Raw genomic sequence first — 18,289 nt, 5'->3', positions numbered from 1 at the left:
ACTTTAAGGATCTTGAAAATTTTTCCCTCTTTTCTATGGCACGTGTTCATCTCTCACTTCAAAACTCAGTCTACTTTTGACTGACTGTCTGACCGACTTCTGCACCTCAACTTCATCTTCCACTTACTCGACTGCTTCTCTCACTACTTATTAGATCACTGACTTAACTGTTCACTTAAAGCTTATCTACCCCTCATACTGACTACACATTAAACTTAGCCACTTTTCTCCGCCGGCTACTCTATCTAAAAAAACTCATTCCTTTCTTTTCTTCTCCAACTCTCATCTTACTGCCCCACTCACTGACACTGAACCCCTCTCATCTTACTGCCCAACTCACTGACACTGACCCACTCTCCTCTTACTGCCCAACTCACTGACACTCACCCACTCTCATCTTGCTGCCCAACTCACTGACACTGACCCACTCTCTTCTTCCTGTCCTCCGCACTTCTTCTCCCACTCACCCGACCAAAAACAATCTCTTACTCCTGAATTTTCCACGCCTCCCCACAGTGGGTTTCTTCCAATCACCTCTTTCCTATATTCATTTTTATCCTTTCATTTGTTGGCAGGTCAGCCAGCCTAGTGGCACGTGATTCACAATACCCCTCTCCTTTTTTATTTCCTACCTGTTAACATCCGTTGAGCTCTTTCATGTAGGCCGAATGCATCAAAACACCTCCTCCTGTGTCATCACAGCTTGTCTCTATAGCACTTCAGAAAAACCACAAATTGTGACACTAGCTACTATAGCATCTATTTTTAGAAACTAGTGTGCGTTTTGCCGTATGCGTTTCCGGTGCGTGACCCCTCATAAAACTTAAGTTGTTTTTGCAGCGCCGGACCCCCTGCTGGGTTTGTCATAGTATTCTCCGTCAGTTTTCTGTTTTGACGGATGCAAAGCTAATTTTCCTGTTTTTCGTTCTTCCTACCTTTTAAGTTTTACAATCCTTACTGGATAATTCTTGTTTATTGAACTGACGCTATTAACATTTCTCCCAACGGCAAGAATCCAAAAAGGAAAACTAACTTCAGAAGTCAAAAAAAATATTTTATTTTTGTAAGATTTTCAGATCTTACAATTGCCGCTCCTCCCCCAAAAAAAATTATACCTGTGTAGAATTTTTTTTTCTCATTTTTTTTTTTTTTTTTCTATACTCCTTCACCTTCCCTGGAATTTAACCGCCTACATCTATTTACATCTCTCTAATATACAACCACTTATTTTATACTACCTTCTGATGCCAAATATTTACAATTATATACAAGTACATTAATTAAATGTATATTTTGGGCTTTCCTAAAACTATTCCCATCCCATGTACTCATCAATTAATCCTCCCACTAAATATAATTGCTGGAGTCTGTTTGATTCTTTCAGTTTAATTGCCCTTTCTGCACTGTGATTCGCAAGTCCTTCTTTCCACTGTCCTGCTACTCCCGTTTGAGGTTTCCTATTTTTATTTTCTAGTCTCCCTTCCCTTTGAGATATTATTTGCCCTGAATTTTGCCTAACCTTCTCTGTTAATTCTACTAATTCCACATTCACTATTTTGTTTTCTGCTTGTTGCCTTGTTTCGTCATTTTCTCTAATTCTTCTCTTTCTCCTTAATCTTCTTAATTCTTCCTGCGCAATCAGAACTTTATCAACATCTTTTTTTCTTTGCGGTAACTTTTGACTCGTTCTTTGCACTTGCCTCTCATTGCCTTTCCTTATGTTTCCTTTCGCTTCCACCACTGCAGTCGGTGTCTTACATTTATCATCATTTTCTCTCATCTGATAACCAACTTTGATCCTATGGGATCTACTTTCGTTTTCGCTTGGCCCGGATTTCAGGTTTTTTGGTCGCCATGGATAGAACCGACCCCTCTTCAGTTTCCATTCATTTCTTGGGTCATCAGCTTTATATTCATCTCTGTGATGTACTCTTCTTGCTGGGCAAAATCTAGCTATATGCCCATATCTGTTACACCTATAACACTTGACTAGACTTGGATGATTCCATTTATGTCCTAGGGTGGCCACAACTATAGGTTCTCTATTTATAAACTTACTTCTATGTGTGTGTGGTTTCCTCCTTGTGCTGCCTGATTTATTGCTCCTTTTTTCACATGAATTATTTTTCCAGCATTTAAGGTGCAGAGCATTCATGCTTATTTGCTGCCTTTGATTTGTGCCCCTGTCGTGACAGTATTCATTTCTGCTCTCGTGATGCCTATTTCTGTACCAGCACTCCCTACCGTATTCCTGCCAATGGCTCCCCTTTCTATAATTAGTGCGCGCTTCCTCCCTTACCTGTTCTGAGTTTTTTGGCCTACTCGATCGATAGTCTCTATTTCGATCCCAATAATCTCCCCAGTTATTTTTATAACCCCGTTTTTCTCTCCTCCCCTCGAATCCTTCTGCTAGTTCGCCTCCCTTGCAGTCACGGGTCCAGTGATCTGTCCTTTGGCATCTATAGCACCACCTACGAATTCTACCCTTGCCACCCTCTCCAGTTTTCCATCCTTCTCTTCCATCTCCGTTTTCCTCTAAGTAATTGTGCCTTCCCCAGGTCCTCGTATTCTCGCCTAACTGTTCCTTGTTCCCTTCCTTTATTTGTTTCTTGGTATTAAATTCTTCTAATAACTTGTTTAATTTGGCTTCCACCCCTGCGATCTGTTTCTCTAAACCATCTAATTTCTTATCCCTACTGTTTTCGGGTTTTGTTTCCCCTTCGGATACTAATATGTTAACATCCTTTCTAGTGTTCCCCCTACCGTGAAAATCTAGTTTCTCCTCTTCGACGGCTAGTTCTGCCGCTTCTGCTAAGGATTTTGGCTTTCTCCTTAGTATCTCTCGCCTATATCTTTCTCTAATTCCCGATAAAAACTGGTCCATTAGAATTTTATCGAAGGCTCCATTTTCATTTTCGGAAACTTCGGTGTTTAGTTTAATTGTTCTAAACTTCTTATAGTATTCTTCCACGGTTTCGCGACTGGTTTGTGTTATGTTGCTTAGCCTATTGATTCCTTCCAGGAAGGTAATTTTCTCAGAGAATAGCTTTCTTAATATTTTCTCGAATTGTTCGAGAGTTTCAACTTCTGTGGACTGCGTAGTTTCTAAATATTTTCTCTGTGCTGCGCCTTCTAATTTAAACTCGGCCATAGTGACTACCTCTAATTCTGTTAGCCCTTCCTTTTCTTTTATCATTATCAGTTTACGTAGGAAATAGTCTACACTTTCCGATGGTTCGCCCCTAAAAACTTTTAAGAACTTACTTAATCTAAGGGATCCATTATTGTTACTCACTATGCTAGAACTTGTTTCCACTGATTCTTCCCTTCCATTATTTTCTGTTCTTTCCCTGTCCCTACTGCTATGTGCCCTTCTTGTAGCCATCTTTAATTTAATTGACAAATTAATTAACAGTAATATAATTGCCCTTTTTAAGTTTAATCTGTCCTAAATGCTTATCTCTTAGCCTAATAATGAATTCCTATACCCTTAATTACTCCTAATGCTTCAATATTCCTTTCTTTATATTCACCTTTATCTACTCAATCCAAGTTCAATCTGTGATCAATTCACTAATACATAATTAAACGTGTTTCAATGTTTAACACTTTAAATCTATAAATTTCTTATCTTAGCAAATTTATCTGATGATCAATCCAATACCATATAAATAATCAACTCAATGCTTAACTTTTTATCTCCACCATTATTTACCTTAATATTTTTCAACCAATATTCAATTTTATATTATACAACAATTCTAAATCGATATGATATGTATTCTGGCTCGCCAGCTGAATTTTTTTCTCAGTTTCAGCAACTGGGCTTAACTTATTTCCTTGCTATTCTGGTACACTGCCTTCCGTTTGGGAATTATATCCTGGCTTGCTTTCGCCAATTGTGGGGGGGGGGATTTTTGAAAATGTTATTTTATATATTTGGTTATATTTCCCCTTTTAACAACTCCCCTTTATAATAACTCCCCACTTGCGCAATCTGACTATTTTACTTCACAGAAAATTTCCAAGTTCTAGGGGAAAATCTCCTTGATGAGTTTAATTCCCTTTGGATAGGCTTTTTCTCAGAATAACAAAGAGACACACAAATGTTGTATAATAAAAATACAGTTTATTGGACACTTTTACATAGATACATCAAACAAAAGAAATTTATTAAACTCATGACCAAATAGATTTAATTTCATCTTCTTATAACAGAATGTAAATGAGCAAAGTAATTTGCCTATTGAGCAAACTCAAGGAGGGCTATTTCCTTTACATAAATCATAAACAACTATCTCCTCTTTTAAACTAACAAAATGTTTCTACTTCCTTACTCCTGAGTTCAATTAACTTTCAAAAGAATCTATTAACATTCTCCTTTCATTACAAAACAATTCCTACTCCAAATTGATAAAGCTCCGATACTCTTAATTTCAGTATAAATCATTACTCTGGTTTCTAACAGATTATAGCCTACAACCTTCTCTAATCTAGGTAATCAATACTATCAAATTTCTACAATTAACTACTTGCACATTCGGGGGTTACTGACATCCGTCTATCCCCTTTCAAAATTCATACTTAGTCATTCACTTATTTAACCAAATATTAACAAGTATCAATCACTTCAAAAATTTTATATCTATTCCCTTCCAAAATTTATCTATATATATTGACTTGCCCTGGGTAATGTCCTTCAGTTCATAACATTCACTAACTTATTCATTATAATATAGTACTACTTATACATATGTGTTCAATCAAAAGTTCTGATAAATTGGTTATCAAGTGTCTATAATCGATGTGATGGTGAGAGTACTTAAACAAACTAATCACTTACTGACATAACTTGGCAGACTTCACGGTACATCCTTCTCTAAGCGAGTAGGGGATCCTTTCTATCTGGGTCGCATCTCACAATCACTGGGGGCGTTCGACATAAGATGCTGGATTCCTTCCTGGGTACCTTTGTATTTCTTTATGGACGCATTAATTTCATCTGATCAGAATGGCTGTACTCTTTTTGTCCGGCTTCGGATTTCATCAGCTCCAGCGTACTTGCTCTCAGAATATCAGGCAATCTCGTTCCTTCATAATGGAGTTGACTCCTTCTCATCTACTTTAAGGATCTTGAAAATTTTTCCCTCTTTTCTATGGCACGTGTTCATCTCTCACTTCAAAACTCAGTCTACTTTTGACTGACTGTCTGACCGACTTCTGCACCTCAACTTCATCTTCCACTTACTCGACTGCTTCTCTCACTACTTATTAGATCACTGACTTAACTGTTCACTTAAAGCTTATCTACCCCTCATACTGACTACACATTAAACTTAGCCACTTTTCTCCGCCGGCTACTCTATCTAAAAAAACTCATTCCTTTCTTTTCTTCTCCAACTCTCATCTTACTGCCCCACTCACTGACACTGAACCCCTCTCATCTTACTGCCCAACTCACTGACACTGACCCACTCTCCTCTTACTGCCCAACTCACTGACACTCACCCACTCTCATCTTGCTGCCCAACTCACTGACACTGACCCACTCTCTTCTTCCTGTCCTCCGCACTTCTTCTCCCACTCACCCGACCAAAAACAATCTCTTACTCCTGAATTTTCCACGCCTCCCCACAGTGGGTTTCTTCCAATCACCTCTTTCCTATATTCATTTTTATCCTTTCATTTGTTGGCAGGTCAGCCAGCCTAGTGGCACGTGATTCACAATACCCCTCTCCTTTTTTATTTCCTACCTGTTAACATCCGTTGAGCTCTTTCATGTAGGCCGAATGCATCAAAACACCTCCTCCTGTGTCATCACAGCTTGTCTCTATAGCACTTCAGAAAAACCACAAATTGTGACACTAGCTACTATAGCATCTATTTTTAGAAACTAGTGTGCGTTTTGCCGTATGCGTTTCCGGTGCGTGACCCCTCATAAAACTTAAGTTGTTTTTGCAGCGCCGGACCCCCTGCTGGGTTTGTCATAGTATTCTCCGTCAGTTTTCTGTTTTGACGGATGCAAAGCTAATTTTCCTGTTTTTCGTTCTTCCTACCTTTTAAGTTTTACAATCCTTACTGGATAATTCTTGTTTATTGAACTGACGCTATTAACATTTCTCCCAACGGCAAGAATCCAAAAAGGAAAACTAACTTCAGAAGTCAAAAAAAAATATTTTATTTTTGTAAGATTTTCAGATCTTACAATACATACAGTACTAACTAAACACATCACTTTGTAATCTGATATTTCTGTTCGCTGACTTTTTTTTTTTTTTTGGTGGAAGCGGGTTGTAAACTCGAAAATAGTAAATAAAAAAAAAAAAGATAAGCATCAATCAATAACAAAGAACACGGCTCGCAGAAATTGCAACTAACACGATATGCGCAAGTGAGATATGGAGTAAAATGTTTACGAAGTTTAGATACAGGAATGAAGAGATTCTGGACATCTACAGAGTTTTATTTTACCATACTGAAGTTATGGTCTTCTTCTTCGTCTTTTAAAGGGAAGCAGAAATTTTTAACAATTAAATCGAGATTTTAAACAGAGTTTCAAAGGGAGAAAGCATATCTTCGTTAGCAAGATTTTATGAGGTTGAAAAGTCAACCATAACAGAAATTAAAAACAAGGAAAAAAATTTCAAGTTCGCATCGAAACTTGAACAGATAATGACCCATCCCTCGAAGATGCAGTTGGTTGTTGTAGTTGGGTTCTGGGAGTATCAGCACTAAGGCCATATTGCTCCATATATACTGTCTGTAAATTGGGTGTTCTGTGGTCGATTTTCTGTTTGCTGAACGAAAAACCATGCTACCCTCGCCTGAGACCGACTAACTCAGTCACGTTGTGAAAAGAGTCCATAAAAATTCCTCCCATCACTGATGGGACTCGAACTCAGGACTTTTACATTCAGTGGGGAGGGACGGTAATTTTACCAACTGTGCTACCCACGAGGGCTAAGTATGAGCAACAAACTGAATACTGTCCAACTGAACTACTCTTGCTGAAAAGAGCGAGAGATCTGGCAGCACAGCAAAAGATAATTAATTATTTTCGTTAAAGGCCTATACATATTCTGTAATTGTGACTGAAAGTTCCATTTGTTTTGTTACCTATGAATAAAAATAAGTAAGTACAACTTAGTTTTTTGTTTTTTTTCTAAACTTACTGAACCTTTTTTTTTTTTTTTTTTTTTTTTTCAGTCTCCGGAACTGTATTTTTGATAAGTTTGAAAATCCGTACAAATCGAAAGTCCGAACTAACCCCGGTCCCAATTAGTTCGGATTATCGACGCTCTACTGTATTTTAAAATGCGTGTTATAAAAGTTTAATAATTAGTGCTATGGTCACATATTTCGCAGTGATTTTACTTTACCACGAGGTAAGCCGGATTCTGTGATCAACTTGTCTGTGATATTCCTGATCCAGTGGATCGTAGAAGGCCATGCAGATTGGTTATTAAATTCAAAAATAAGGTCGGTTTCACGTTTTATACATTTATTTGGCTGCAGTCAAGATTACTACGAAAATGTCATTCTGTTCGTTTGAGCCCCTGAATTTTTATTTTATTTTATTATTTTTAGTGTTTCGATCAGATTTTAGTAGGAAGACATTAAATCATGCAAATATGTACCTTCATATGGGAACATCTTTCTACTTAAATTTTAATTCTTCACGTTCCGGAATGAAACCAGGAGGAACTGGTGAGCTTTGCTAAGTACATGAAGCGTTGTCTATATTAAGGTTAGAATTATTTAATCACTATACATTGCCTTCCCGGTGACATCCTTTTTTATTTATGTCTCTCATTTACATCACTTCGTTAATTTTTTTTCTGTCAAAAGAATCAAGGAACAGTCAGCCGAAAAAAAGTAGAGGAGAAGAAACAGAGGAAAAAAAACGTCTGCATCTGGATTTATCACAAAGCATTTTATCCATTACAATATGCATTCAGCTGTTATTATTTTTCTTATAATATTCAAATTTCACACGCGAGTTTGTCATTTGTCCAAAATAAACGCATCAATTACTTAATTTGATATTTAAAAATAGACTCATTCCATTTTGGTTAGTAACATAAACTCCATTCCTGGCTAGGAGTATTTAAAAAGGTATGATTTATCCTTGTAGATGCAACTACGTGGCTAATAACCTATATACCTGACCAGTCAAAACATTATGACCATTCCAGTGTTTTAGCATCGGCCGTTCCTCCCTGCTAGTGGCATATGTGTCGCGATGACAACTGATAAATGTGAAACTCCAGGTTCGTGGAAGTCGATCCTTACGAAGTAATTGATCATTATGGTAACTGTGTTACCAGATGACACAGATTTCTTCCAGCAGGATAAACGGTTATAGTAGCCGTGTGGTAACGTCAAATGCCGGCATTTTCTCTTTCCGCGGTTCGAATCTTATGTTTAAGGCCACCGTAACCAAGTGGTCAGGCGCGAGGGTGCATAAGCATATGTGCCTTGAATGACCGGGGTTCAAGCCCGTGACAGCTGAATACGGTGCTGTTTCTTGTATTCTGTCTATTTTGTGAACTCCTCTGATCGTTTGGTCGTCCGGGAGTATAAAAAGAAAATTTATTTAAATAAATGTATTTATAATGTGCCCTGCAGCGTTGCCAGTAACTTTGGAGAATGACCTTGGCTGCAGAATTCGATGTTCTACAGGACATCGAATTCTGCACTGCTGGAAGCCTGGAAAGTAAGTTGCTGGAGATTTCAAGAACTGCTGAGAGTCATCATGGAGCAAGTTTGTTTGTTTGTTATTTGGTTTTCAGGAGCATTAGCAACTAAGGCCATATTGCTCCGGGATATGCGGTGGTCATTCCCTGACCTTTCCGCATCCTCCATATTTGGTGGTGACGAGCTCGAACCCAGGTCTAATCAAGAAGCGTGTGCTACGCACTGCTGCTCCTTCCCACCTGGCTACGGAGGCGCCCATGGAACAAGTAAATAAATGGTTAGGGTAACTAAGAGTAAGAAAAGGTGATGTATACTTGCATGTGCTAAGAGTATGCCCTCGTGGGCAGTACATTGGTAGAACCACCGTCTTCCCCACACCAGGTGGAAAAGACCTGAGTTCGAGTCTCGTCGATGACGTGAGGAATATTTATACGCCTTTTCCACAACGTGCTGAGTTAGTCGGTCTCAAAGAGGGTAGCACGGTTTTTTCTCCTGAAAACTCACGTTTTTCGTCCACCAAACAAAAAATTTACCACAGAACACACGCAATGTACAGCTAATATACACAGAGTAATATGACTTAGTCGCTGATGCTCCACACGACAACAGCTAGGAATATATGAAAAAATTTGATGAATTTGAAGTGCTGGTCAAGGCATCAAAGGTGGATACTGCTGGGATATCAGCGATGTACTGTCACACAAATATAAGGGATGCAGAATTGGAATTTGGGGAGTACAATGTGGACAGACAGGATAGGAAGAGAGGAGGAGTTGTGTTATTAGTTATGAAACACAAAATCTAAGGCAGTGCATCCAGTTGACATGGGTAGCTAGTGCAATGTTCAGACAGTTTGGTGTGACATAAGCACTGGAAAAGCAAAAGTGAGAGTACAGTGTGTTATAGGCCTAATGCCTTTGATGAGTACAACCAACAACTATAGAGAGAAATAGAGTGTCCAGTAAATCAAAATGTCTTATAATAGGGGATTTTAACTTCTCGGATGTTGATCGGAACTTGTCGGTAAGTCAGCCCTACACTAGCAAGACTTTTGTGGATTTATTGAATGATTGTTTTTTACAGCAGCACGTTCGAGAGGCAACCAGAGGGATAATACTCTTCACCTTATTATCAGGTCAAGCAGTATTATCCCTCTGATTATTCAGAGGGATAATACTGCTTGAACAGTCATTATTCATGCATTAGAAATTTGCAGATAAAATAACCCCTTGGTGGCAGTTATAATGCTATAGTAAACAAAAATCAATAATAATAATCATAAACCCCAAACTACAGCATGATCATGAAGAAAGAGCATAACTTCGGAATGTGATTTCTAAGATCATTCCAGGTAAATAAATGTTATATAAACAAGTAAATAAATGTTATATAAATATGCGTACGATTCTAAACAGTTATGAAGCTATGGCTGTTTGAATTTCTAATAAGTTACTTATGTAAGTAGTGTATTACATTTCAGACAAATATAAATAATTCATGATTTATAACAAAAACAAAACAAAAGAAAACGTTTCTGCGCATTCGCCATATTATCCATTCACTCCTCCAACCAGCGTATGGCAACAAGCATAAATCAAATTGCACAGCCTATGTGATATATATGAAAATAAATATAATTGCTGGATTTCTATTGGTCAGATTGTAATGCAATTTGGAATGACTCGCCAAATTTTTTAAAGGTCCAAATATAAACTTTCATGAAAACCATCAATTCATTTTAAGTCCAGTTATTACATGCTGACGGACAGAAAATGGGGAAAACAACAACGCATTATGCATATATGCTAAGCGCCTCAAAATAACTAAGAAGTTTAAAACAGAAAAACAAAATAAGAATAAGAAAACGTACGGCCTCCGTAGCCGAGTGGTCAGGAGCGGGAGTGCAGTAGCACACACTCTTTGAGTAGACCGGGGTTCAAGCCCCTGACTGCTAAATACGGTCGATCTGCCAACCCGGACTGGACCAGCGTGGCAGATTATGGTCCATTTCCCTCAGCATGAATTGTTGAGGAGGCTTCCATCCTGCAGTGGGTTGATAATGGCTGCACTTTACTTTTTACACAGAATGAATGAACATTTTATTAGATAAGTAATTTTATTACTTTTATTATTTTTGCCATTTTTCTTATCACTCCATAACTATTTATAGATTGGAATGTTAACATAAAATTCTTACAAGGAATTGTCTCTTCTAAAAATTATGTATATTCCCCATGACTCGCCCTCGTGGCTAGCATGTTGGTAGAATCGCCGTCCTCCCTACACCGCCGACCGGGCTAGCCGAGTGGGTAAAGTACCTGCCCGGCAACCCAAAGGTCGCGGGTTCGATTCCCGCCTCGGGCTTGGATCAAAGTACTGCAAAAACCTTGGGAGGTGCAATATGGCCACAGAAGCCGATGCGCCAACAAACTACCAAATCAATCATCAACCTCCCTACACCGGCTGGATAAGACCTAATTTCGAATCCCGTCAATGACGCCAGGAATTTTTATGGACCTTCTTCACAATGTGGCTGAGTTAGTTGGTCTCAGGCAAGGATAGATTGGTTTCTTCTCCCGGAAACTCCGGTTTTTTGTCTAACTAATAGCAAATCGACCACAGAACACATGCAATTTACAGACATACTAATACGGAGCAAAAAGTTGCCGATGAGCCTAAAACCCTATGACAATAATCCTCGTGACTCACACTGTACAGCCAGAAAATCAAATTAGATCAATACTGCTAAACACAGCAGTAGACGCTTCAAGTGCATAAAAGTAAGACATTTACATGAACTATTAGTATCTTCAGGAATACTCAGGAAGTCATCCACACTAACGTAGTTGCACACTAGAGCATACTAAACTTGCTCATAACAAATCTATACTACGTTTGTGCTACATTAATGAAAAACTGATTGCAAGAATACAAGGTTTTCACATTTTTCTTAAATAAGATGGGTGAAATGAAAATGTATATATTGTACAGATGCGTCTAGGCTATCGATTTACGTTTTTCACTTCGGATGTACATCCCGGATATACAGAGAAACAGAGTTGTACGCTGACAATTTAGAACGATTTAACGTAACTGCAGTTTAATTTCATCAGTTTCCAAAATGTCGGCGACTGAAACAGTGAGTGTTGCAATTAATTAATACGTGCAGAAGTCTGAATGTACTAAATTATTAAACGAAATGACAGGAGGAGGGTGAAGGTAATAAATTATTAAACGAAATGACAGAGAGAGAACGTCCACGTCGTCGTTGGTGGATAAGACTGTGGATCAAGCGGCGAGAGCAATTCAGAGCATCAACAAAACTGTTCTACAGGCACTCACAATTTTTGTGAGCTTCCAAAAATATATGCATATGCTCATCCTTACAATTTAATGCCTTTATTACAGATTATTATACAGCTGACAGCTCCAACTACAGTTTGAAAACAAAATGTCCTTCACGACTGTTCACTAAATGTCCAGAATGCAACGAGAATATATGTTTACAGGTGTAACTCCCTTTTCACTGCGGATGAATCATCCACTCGATTCACAAAAATAGGAATTCTGTCTACTTGATTCACTCTTCACATTTGATCTTCACTTTGGATGAAATTCAGATGGAATGCAATTTATACTTTTTCACTTAAAATGAATCATCCGGAATGCACATCCAAACTGCAAAATGTAAATTTGCCTGTAGTAACAACTTTGTCGGCCTATAAATCTGTACTGCCACTGTTTCACAGCGCCAAGCATTAAGACTCAGAACAGACATAAGCTAGCGAAATCGCATCACGTCTATACACAATAAAAAAAAAAAAAAAAAAATGTTATTATAGTGGCATCGTTTCATTATTATTAGACACTTTGATTAAGCATTATACTCTTAGAACACTAAAACATAAACTAGATAACATAGAAGTCGAACCACTCTCAGAAGACAAGAAAGTCTTTTATGACTGGATTCTCGTTTAACTTTACAACTAGTTAGGATCGTGACCTAGTCATTACTCCGAACTGAAATATAGGAAATATAAAAATAAATTGGCTAGAGATTAAGATGCTAACAGTCATGCTGTTCTATAGAAATCGTATCTAATTCACATTACTAGTTTAAATTTAACTATGTACATAAAAATTTCAAGTTTTAAATTCAAAATCTAATCCGGATTATAATCACTTCCATAATTTCCCCATCTATTTTAAGATGGAATTCCGGGATGAATGAAATATTAGAACAATGTCTCCAAACCAAGAACAACAATGTGATTTGTAAATCATTTTAAACAGTAATTTATAAAGAAGGTTAGAACTACATTGACCCAAGTCCTCTAGGAGTGGCTCGCTGGTAAGTTGCCAAGACCAGCCGACAGCGGAATTGGATAATAACTGCGTAACGAGCTCAAGGTCAGTGAAGATATCCAGTTGGCACAAACTGCCAAATATGCACCCCCCCCCCCCGCCCCATCGTTATGGCGAACTTTCGGAACAAAGAAACTTTATAAAAGAAATTTGCAAACGCCCTTCAAATACAAAAAAAAATTATTTCATTATATATATATATATATATATATATATATAATTATGAATAAAAATTAAAATTAAGTAAAGAAAGAAAATGGATTTGAATTTGAATAGAGATAAAATGGAATATCAATAATATGAATTATGGATCAGGGACACTGCAAGAGCAAAGGTACCCTACAACCATAATGTATATATAGAAAATTATTTTAATGTTATGTGCAAATCTTTAATTTAACTTATGCTAATAATGAAAATACCGTGTACCCTGGGAGCGATGTATGTTGAATAAAGGGGGGGAAGAACGGAAAAGAGTAACGTTATAAACAAAGTGCGAATTTTGAAAAATGTAAAATTTGAAAAGAACGAAAATAGAAATAGCAGATTATTGAAAAGAACGACCAAAGTAGAAATAGCATTGCAGTATCTTTCATAATTTCTGTGTCATCTTCAGAGGTCATCCACCTAAATTATGAAAAAGAACAGCAATACTCTTACTTCTGTTTCTGACATGTTCTGTATGTCAAAAAAAAAAAAAAAAAAAAAAAAAAAAAACACGTGTACGCGGACACGTTGTAAAAAATAATTTAGAATATAAATTTTGAAAAAATAAAATACAAGTTAAGCAAAAATATTATTCCAAAGTATAACATACAGAACATGGATGACCTTATGACCTTATGACCTATTCTGATGACCTTATGACCTATTCTGTCTATCTATATATATATATATATATATATATGTATATATATATGTATATATATAATGAAATAAAATAAAATAATTCTTTATTTTTAATGGTAGAAATTACTTTGATATTACTTTCCCACTTTTGATTTTTAAAGTTTTCGAGATTTTGGGTCTAATGACTGTCGATCTCGTTTTCAGTTTAATTCTCAAAATCGTTTCACACATTTCAAATCGATCAGAACAAACACGGAGGATTCATTTCGAAGATAGTCATGAATTTTAGAATCAATTTTTTTTCAGGTGTAAAAGTTTTTGCGTACAGGAACATTACATCTTTTCCGTTCATCAACACAAGTCATTTTGCAATTAATCTTGGCTAAAACAGTTCAGAAGTATATATTAATCGTATTTGCATGGTAGCAATTCAATTCAGAATGAATTCTGCATATAGCGCATACAAAGCATGACCTTTTCTGGGTGCGAAAGGAACTTTCCGGGAAGGTAATCTCCAAAGAGTATCAGGGCAGTCGTAATTTTTATACGACGTCACTGGTACTCACGCTAATAGCATGTCGGACTCCGTTTTCGCCATTATGATACATTCCGCTATTAATCAACTGAAAGACTGCGGAGGGTATGCTCTGCCAATCCTCCTACAGAACAGTGATCAGTTGATTGCTGATGCGGGACGTGTTTGTCTGGCTTTCAGTCCAGGTGAAAGCCCGACAAACCTCTGCCCTGGGTATTTCAACTTTTGTCCCCGAACCATTCTCGAAGAGCACTGGCAGTATGGCATGAGGAATTATCCTGCTGAAACAAACATGGATCAGTACCAAAGAGCTGCTACATCATAATCAGCATGGAATTTTCTATGATGTTAAGTTAGGCACTAGTGTTCGTGATTCCCTTCACCACCACCTCAGGCCCGAGGCCATGCCATGAGAAATAGCTGCACATCCTCCGAACTTCACTATTGACATAATACACTCGGACAACAATCATTCTCCTGGCATCCTTGACAACTTGCCCATTTTATCGGAATAAGTGTAGCGAGATTACTCCGAAGGACCGATTTCACTGTTCAGTGGTCAGGGAAGATGAAAAGTGATATGTGTATCTGTAAGAGGCTGCTCCCTGAACTTAGTTCAACTCCGCCACGTATCTCTGTAAAGAACAATATCGGTACAAAAGGGCGAGATATGAGATTAGTGTCGGTTTGGGTGTATTTTGCTGTGTTGTTCTGGCCACTTGGTTACCTAGAATCATTGGTCACCTGGAGAGATGATTCTGGGTACTCGACTACACGAGATGAAATGTGAGACCGCTAATTGGTGCTGTCTGGATTATGCACTGCGCCTCGAAAACCGAAAACCGAAGCGCAAAGCATAAGCCAAACCATCGGCAATCGGCACATAAGGCAAACCAACGCCTCAGACCAACTAAATTAGCTATAAAAATTCCTCGGATGATTGACAGGATTCGGATTTTTTCCATGGTGTGGGAGAACGGTGATTAGAACCAATGTGCTACACGCTGCGGGGTACCTTAGAAATATTCTCACTGTGGTGTATTAAGGCTATGAGGGGCGGCACTAAAAGGAAGTTTAATCGTTTGAATAAATTGTCTTTATGGGTATTGAGGCTGACGATAGTTTAGGGAGATTAGATGATCTGCTGGACCGGTCCCAAGTAGTAGCAAGAAACACGTGTGTGTGTGTGTGTGTGTGTGTGTGTGTGTGTGTGTGTGTGTGTGTGTGTGTGTGTGTGTGTGTGTGTGTGTGTTTTGTCAAAAACCTGTGGCTAACTTGCACTTTACGGCTAATACTCTAATACTAATACCAAAACATAGTGGCATAAAATACCAACCAAACATCCGGGACCCAACACCGTAATGGTGTATTGCATGGCCCTGCGATCAAGATCTTCGTCAACTGTCATAAGGTTGTGCAGACTTTAATACAAGTATAACACATGTACTAATAACATTCTCTTGATTTTTTTATGTAATAAATGTTCTTGATGTATGTGCCTGAGGGTTTCTTTTCGTTGTTTTCAGTGATATGTCTAACGTCAAGTGTTCTCACGCTCTCGGCCATTTCATGTGATCGCTTCATTGCAATCATATTTCCTCTACACGTACGGATTACCAAGCAAAGGACCAGTGCAGTTATCACAGTGATCTGGCTTGTGTCGGCCCTAGTGTCCATCCCCTTTCTGATATATCGAAAATACCACAAGTTTCAGGTAATAATATCCGTATTTTATCAGTTACAACATTGCATGGCTAAAATAAATATGTGTATTGCGTTCTTATGTCCGTAGTATCTTGGTTATTATTATTTTTATTTTTTCTACACGTGTTAAAAAAAAAAACTGGTTCATCCTCGATCCCTGTATTATGGTACACTACATCAAAGACCACTATTACACAAGAGGAATGGGGTTAACAATAATCTATAATATTGAGATGTAAGCATAGATATGCTCTAATATCGATTGGTAGAATCGCTTATATTTTCTTATTTAATCAGCTGTACAAGTACTGACGCTACTTGTATATCTAATTTAATAGTATTACAGCAATTTGTATTTGTGCTCTGCTACCCTTACCGCATCTCTTAATTCAAAATAAAAGCTTAATTAGCTTCATTTCTAGAAAAAAGTTTAAATGATTAATGTTAAATCTTATTCTCAATTTTGTTTTGTAAGTTTATATTTCTAGAATCTTCTTTTCAGTTCATACTTCTACAACCTGATATTTGTCATACTACAATTTTCTGTTATCGCTGTTTGCATTCATTTGGCGAATATCAAACCCTCCCATGAGATCACATGGCAGGTGACATGTGGACATGATATCACAAAATCACTCAAATAGCTATTAGGCTGACGGTATCTTATTGAAAATAAATAGCAATAGCATATTCCTCATTGAAAAATGCTATTTATTTACAGAAAAATACAAGCCAACCTATCATAATCATCATCATTAGCCATTTTCAATTCACTACAGTATAAAGTAGTGGATTTTATACACAATAAAGGCCTCTCCATCAACTTTCCAGTTCTTTCTGTTTTGTGCGATGGGCATCCATTTACTGCCCACGAACTCTTGAATTTCATCTGTTCATCTCCGTTGTTGTCTCCCAGATTTTCTTTTAGCTCCTCTTGGGTACCATTCTGTTATAATCCCTCAACCCGGACTGAGATCAGCTCTCACACTCATAGCCAACCCTAATAGACTAGCCCTTAACGACCGTTTTCCCTTGCAGATGCTTATCACGGTCCAAGCAATCGACGGCGATCTCTACAAATTTGTCAAGGATCGCAAATACCGAAGACAGATCCTTGATGGCCTAAACTCAACCAGGTAAACTGCACAGTAATGTGGGCAGTATAATAAATTTAAAAAGTATGTCTTCATAATATCAAAAATACTGTATAATATCTTTATGAATATATTGTGAATAATTTAACTGAAACTTGCACTGGGGGATGAACCCGAATCTCGATGTGGGGCCCGTCCTCAAAGCCTTTGTCCATCAGCTGATGTGAAGCCCCTGGCATTCCTGGTGTGAAAGGTACTTTGTAGACACACTTTCTTTTATACACAATAAAGATATATATATATATATATATATACAAATTTTGTATATTATTTTTTTTTCTTATTCCATCTGTCACCATGTCTTGCAGCTGTGTCCTGCCCAAGACCATTTAAGTTCTTTAGTTTTGATAAGAATGTACAAGGTTGTTAAAATTAAAGTATCACTATGTAGAGCGTTCTGGAACGAGTTCTAAGGCTCGTACTGAAGAGAAACAATGCGCTCGCTATTTATTGGGAAAAAAATAGTTACAAAATTTGTCACTATATGGCGCTGTGGCAATACAAATCGCTTGAACAGCGCTACAATTGTTCAACGTGTCCTCCATTTTGATCAACAACAGTTTCCATTCGAAGAACAGCATTTTCTACAGCAGAACGTAATATGTCAACTGGAATAGCCAGCACATGACGTCTAATGCTGTCCTTCAGATCTGCCAGAGTTTTACTTCCTTCCCGATACGCCTGGTTCTTTAAAAAACCCCACAACCAGAAGTCGCATGGGGTGAGGTCCGGTGATCGGCGTAGCTAAGTAGTCTGGACACAACGGCTGATGACCGGTTCGTCTGTAAAGTGTTGCCTTACCAATCTATGGACACAACGGTGGATGAGGGGTGGAGCACCATCTTGCATGAATATGGTATCCTGAAGGCACCCACGTTGTTGCAGCTCTGGTATTGCGAAATTTGCAAACATTTCATAATATCGCTGTCCAGTGACGGAACAGGTGCGGGGCCAGTCGGTGTTACCTGTTCAAAAAAATATGGCC

The 18,289-nt window shown here is 37.9% G+C and overlaps 1 protein-coding gene across 2 annotated transcripts in view; it reads left to right on the top strand.

Annotated features, from left to right (window-relative positions):
• The window catches only part of LOC150083766 (QRFP-like peptide receptor), a 292,940-nt gene that overhangs the window by 147,089 nt on the left and 127,562 nt on the right, over window positions 1-18,289 (top strand). For both annotated transcript variants that reach the window (XM_090378209.1, XM_090378210.1), the window contains exon 2: window positions 15,973-16,160. In XM_090378209.1, coding sequence (XP_090234335.1) covers window positions 15,973-16,160 — 188 coding nt within the window. The remainder of the gene's footprint in view (window positions 1-15,972; window positions 16,161-18,289) is intronic.

This window comes from Mastigoproctus giganteus, chromosome 7, assembly GCF_048544385.1.
Source record: "Mastigoproctus giganteus isolate SK-2022 chromosome 7, ASM4854438v1, whole genome shotgun sequence".
In the NCBI taxonomy this organism is placed as follows: domain Eukaryota; kingdom Metazoa; phylum Arthropoda; class Arachnida; order Uropygi; family Thelyphonidae; genus Mastigoproctus; species Mastigoproctus giganteus.
This window is presented reverse-complemented; position numbering and strand designations above follow the sequence as displayed.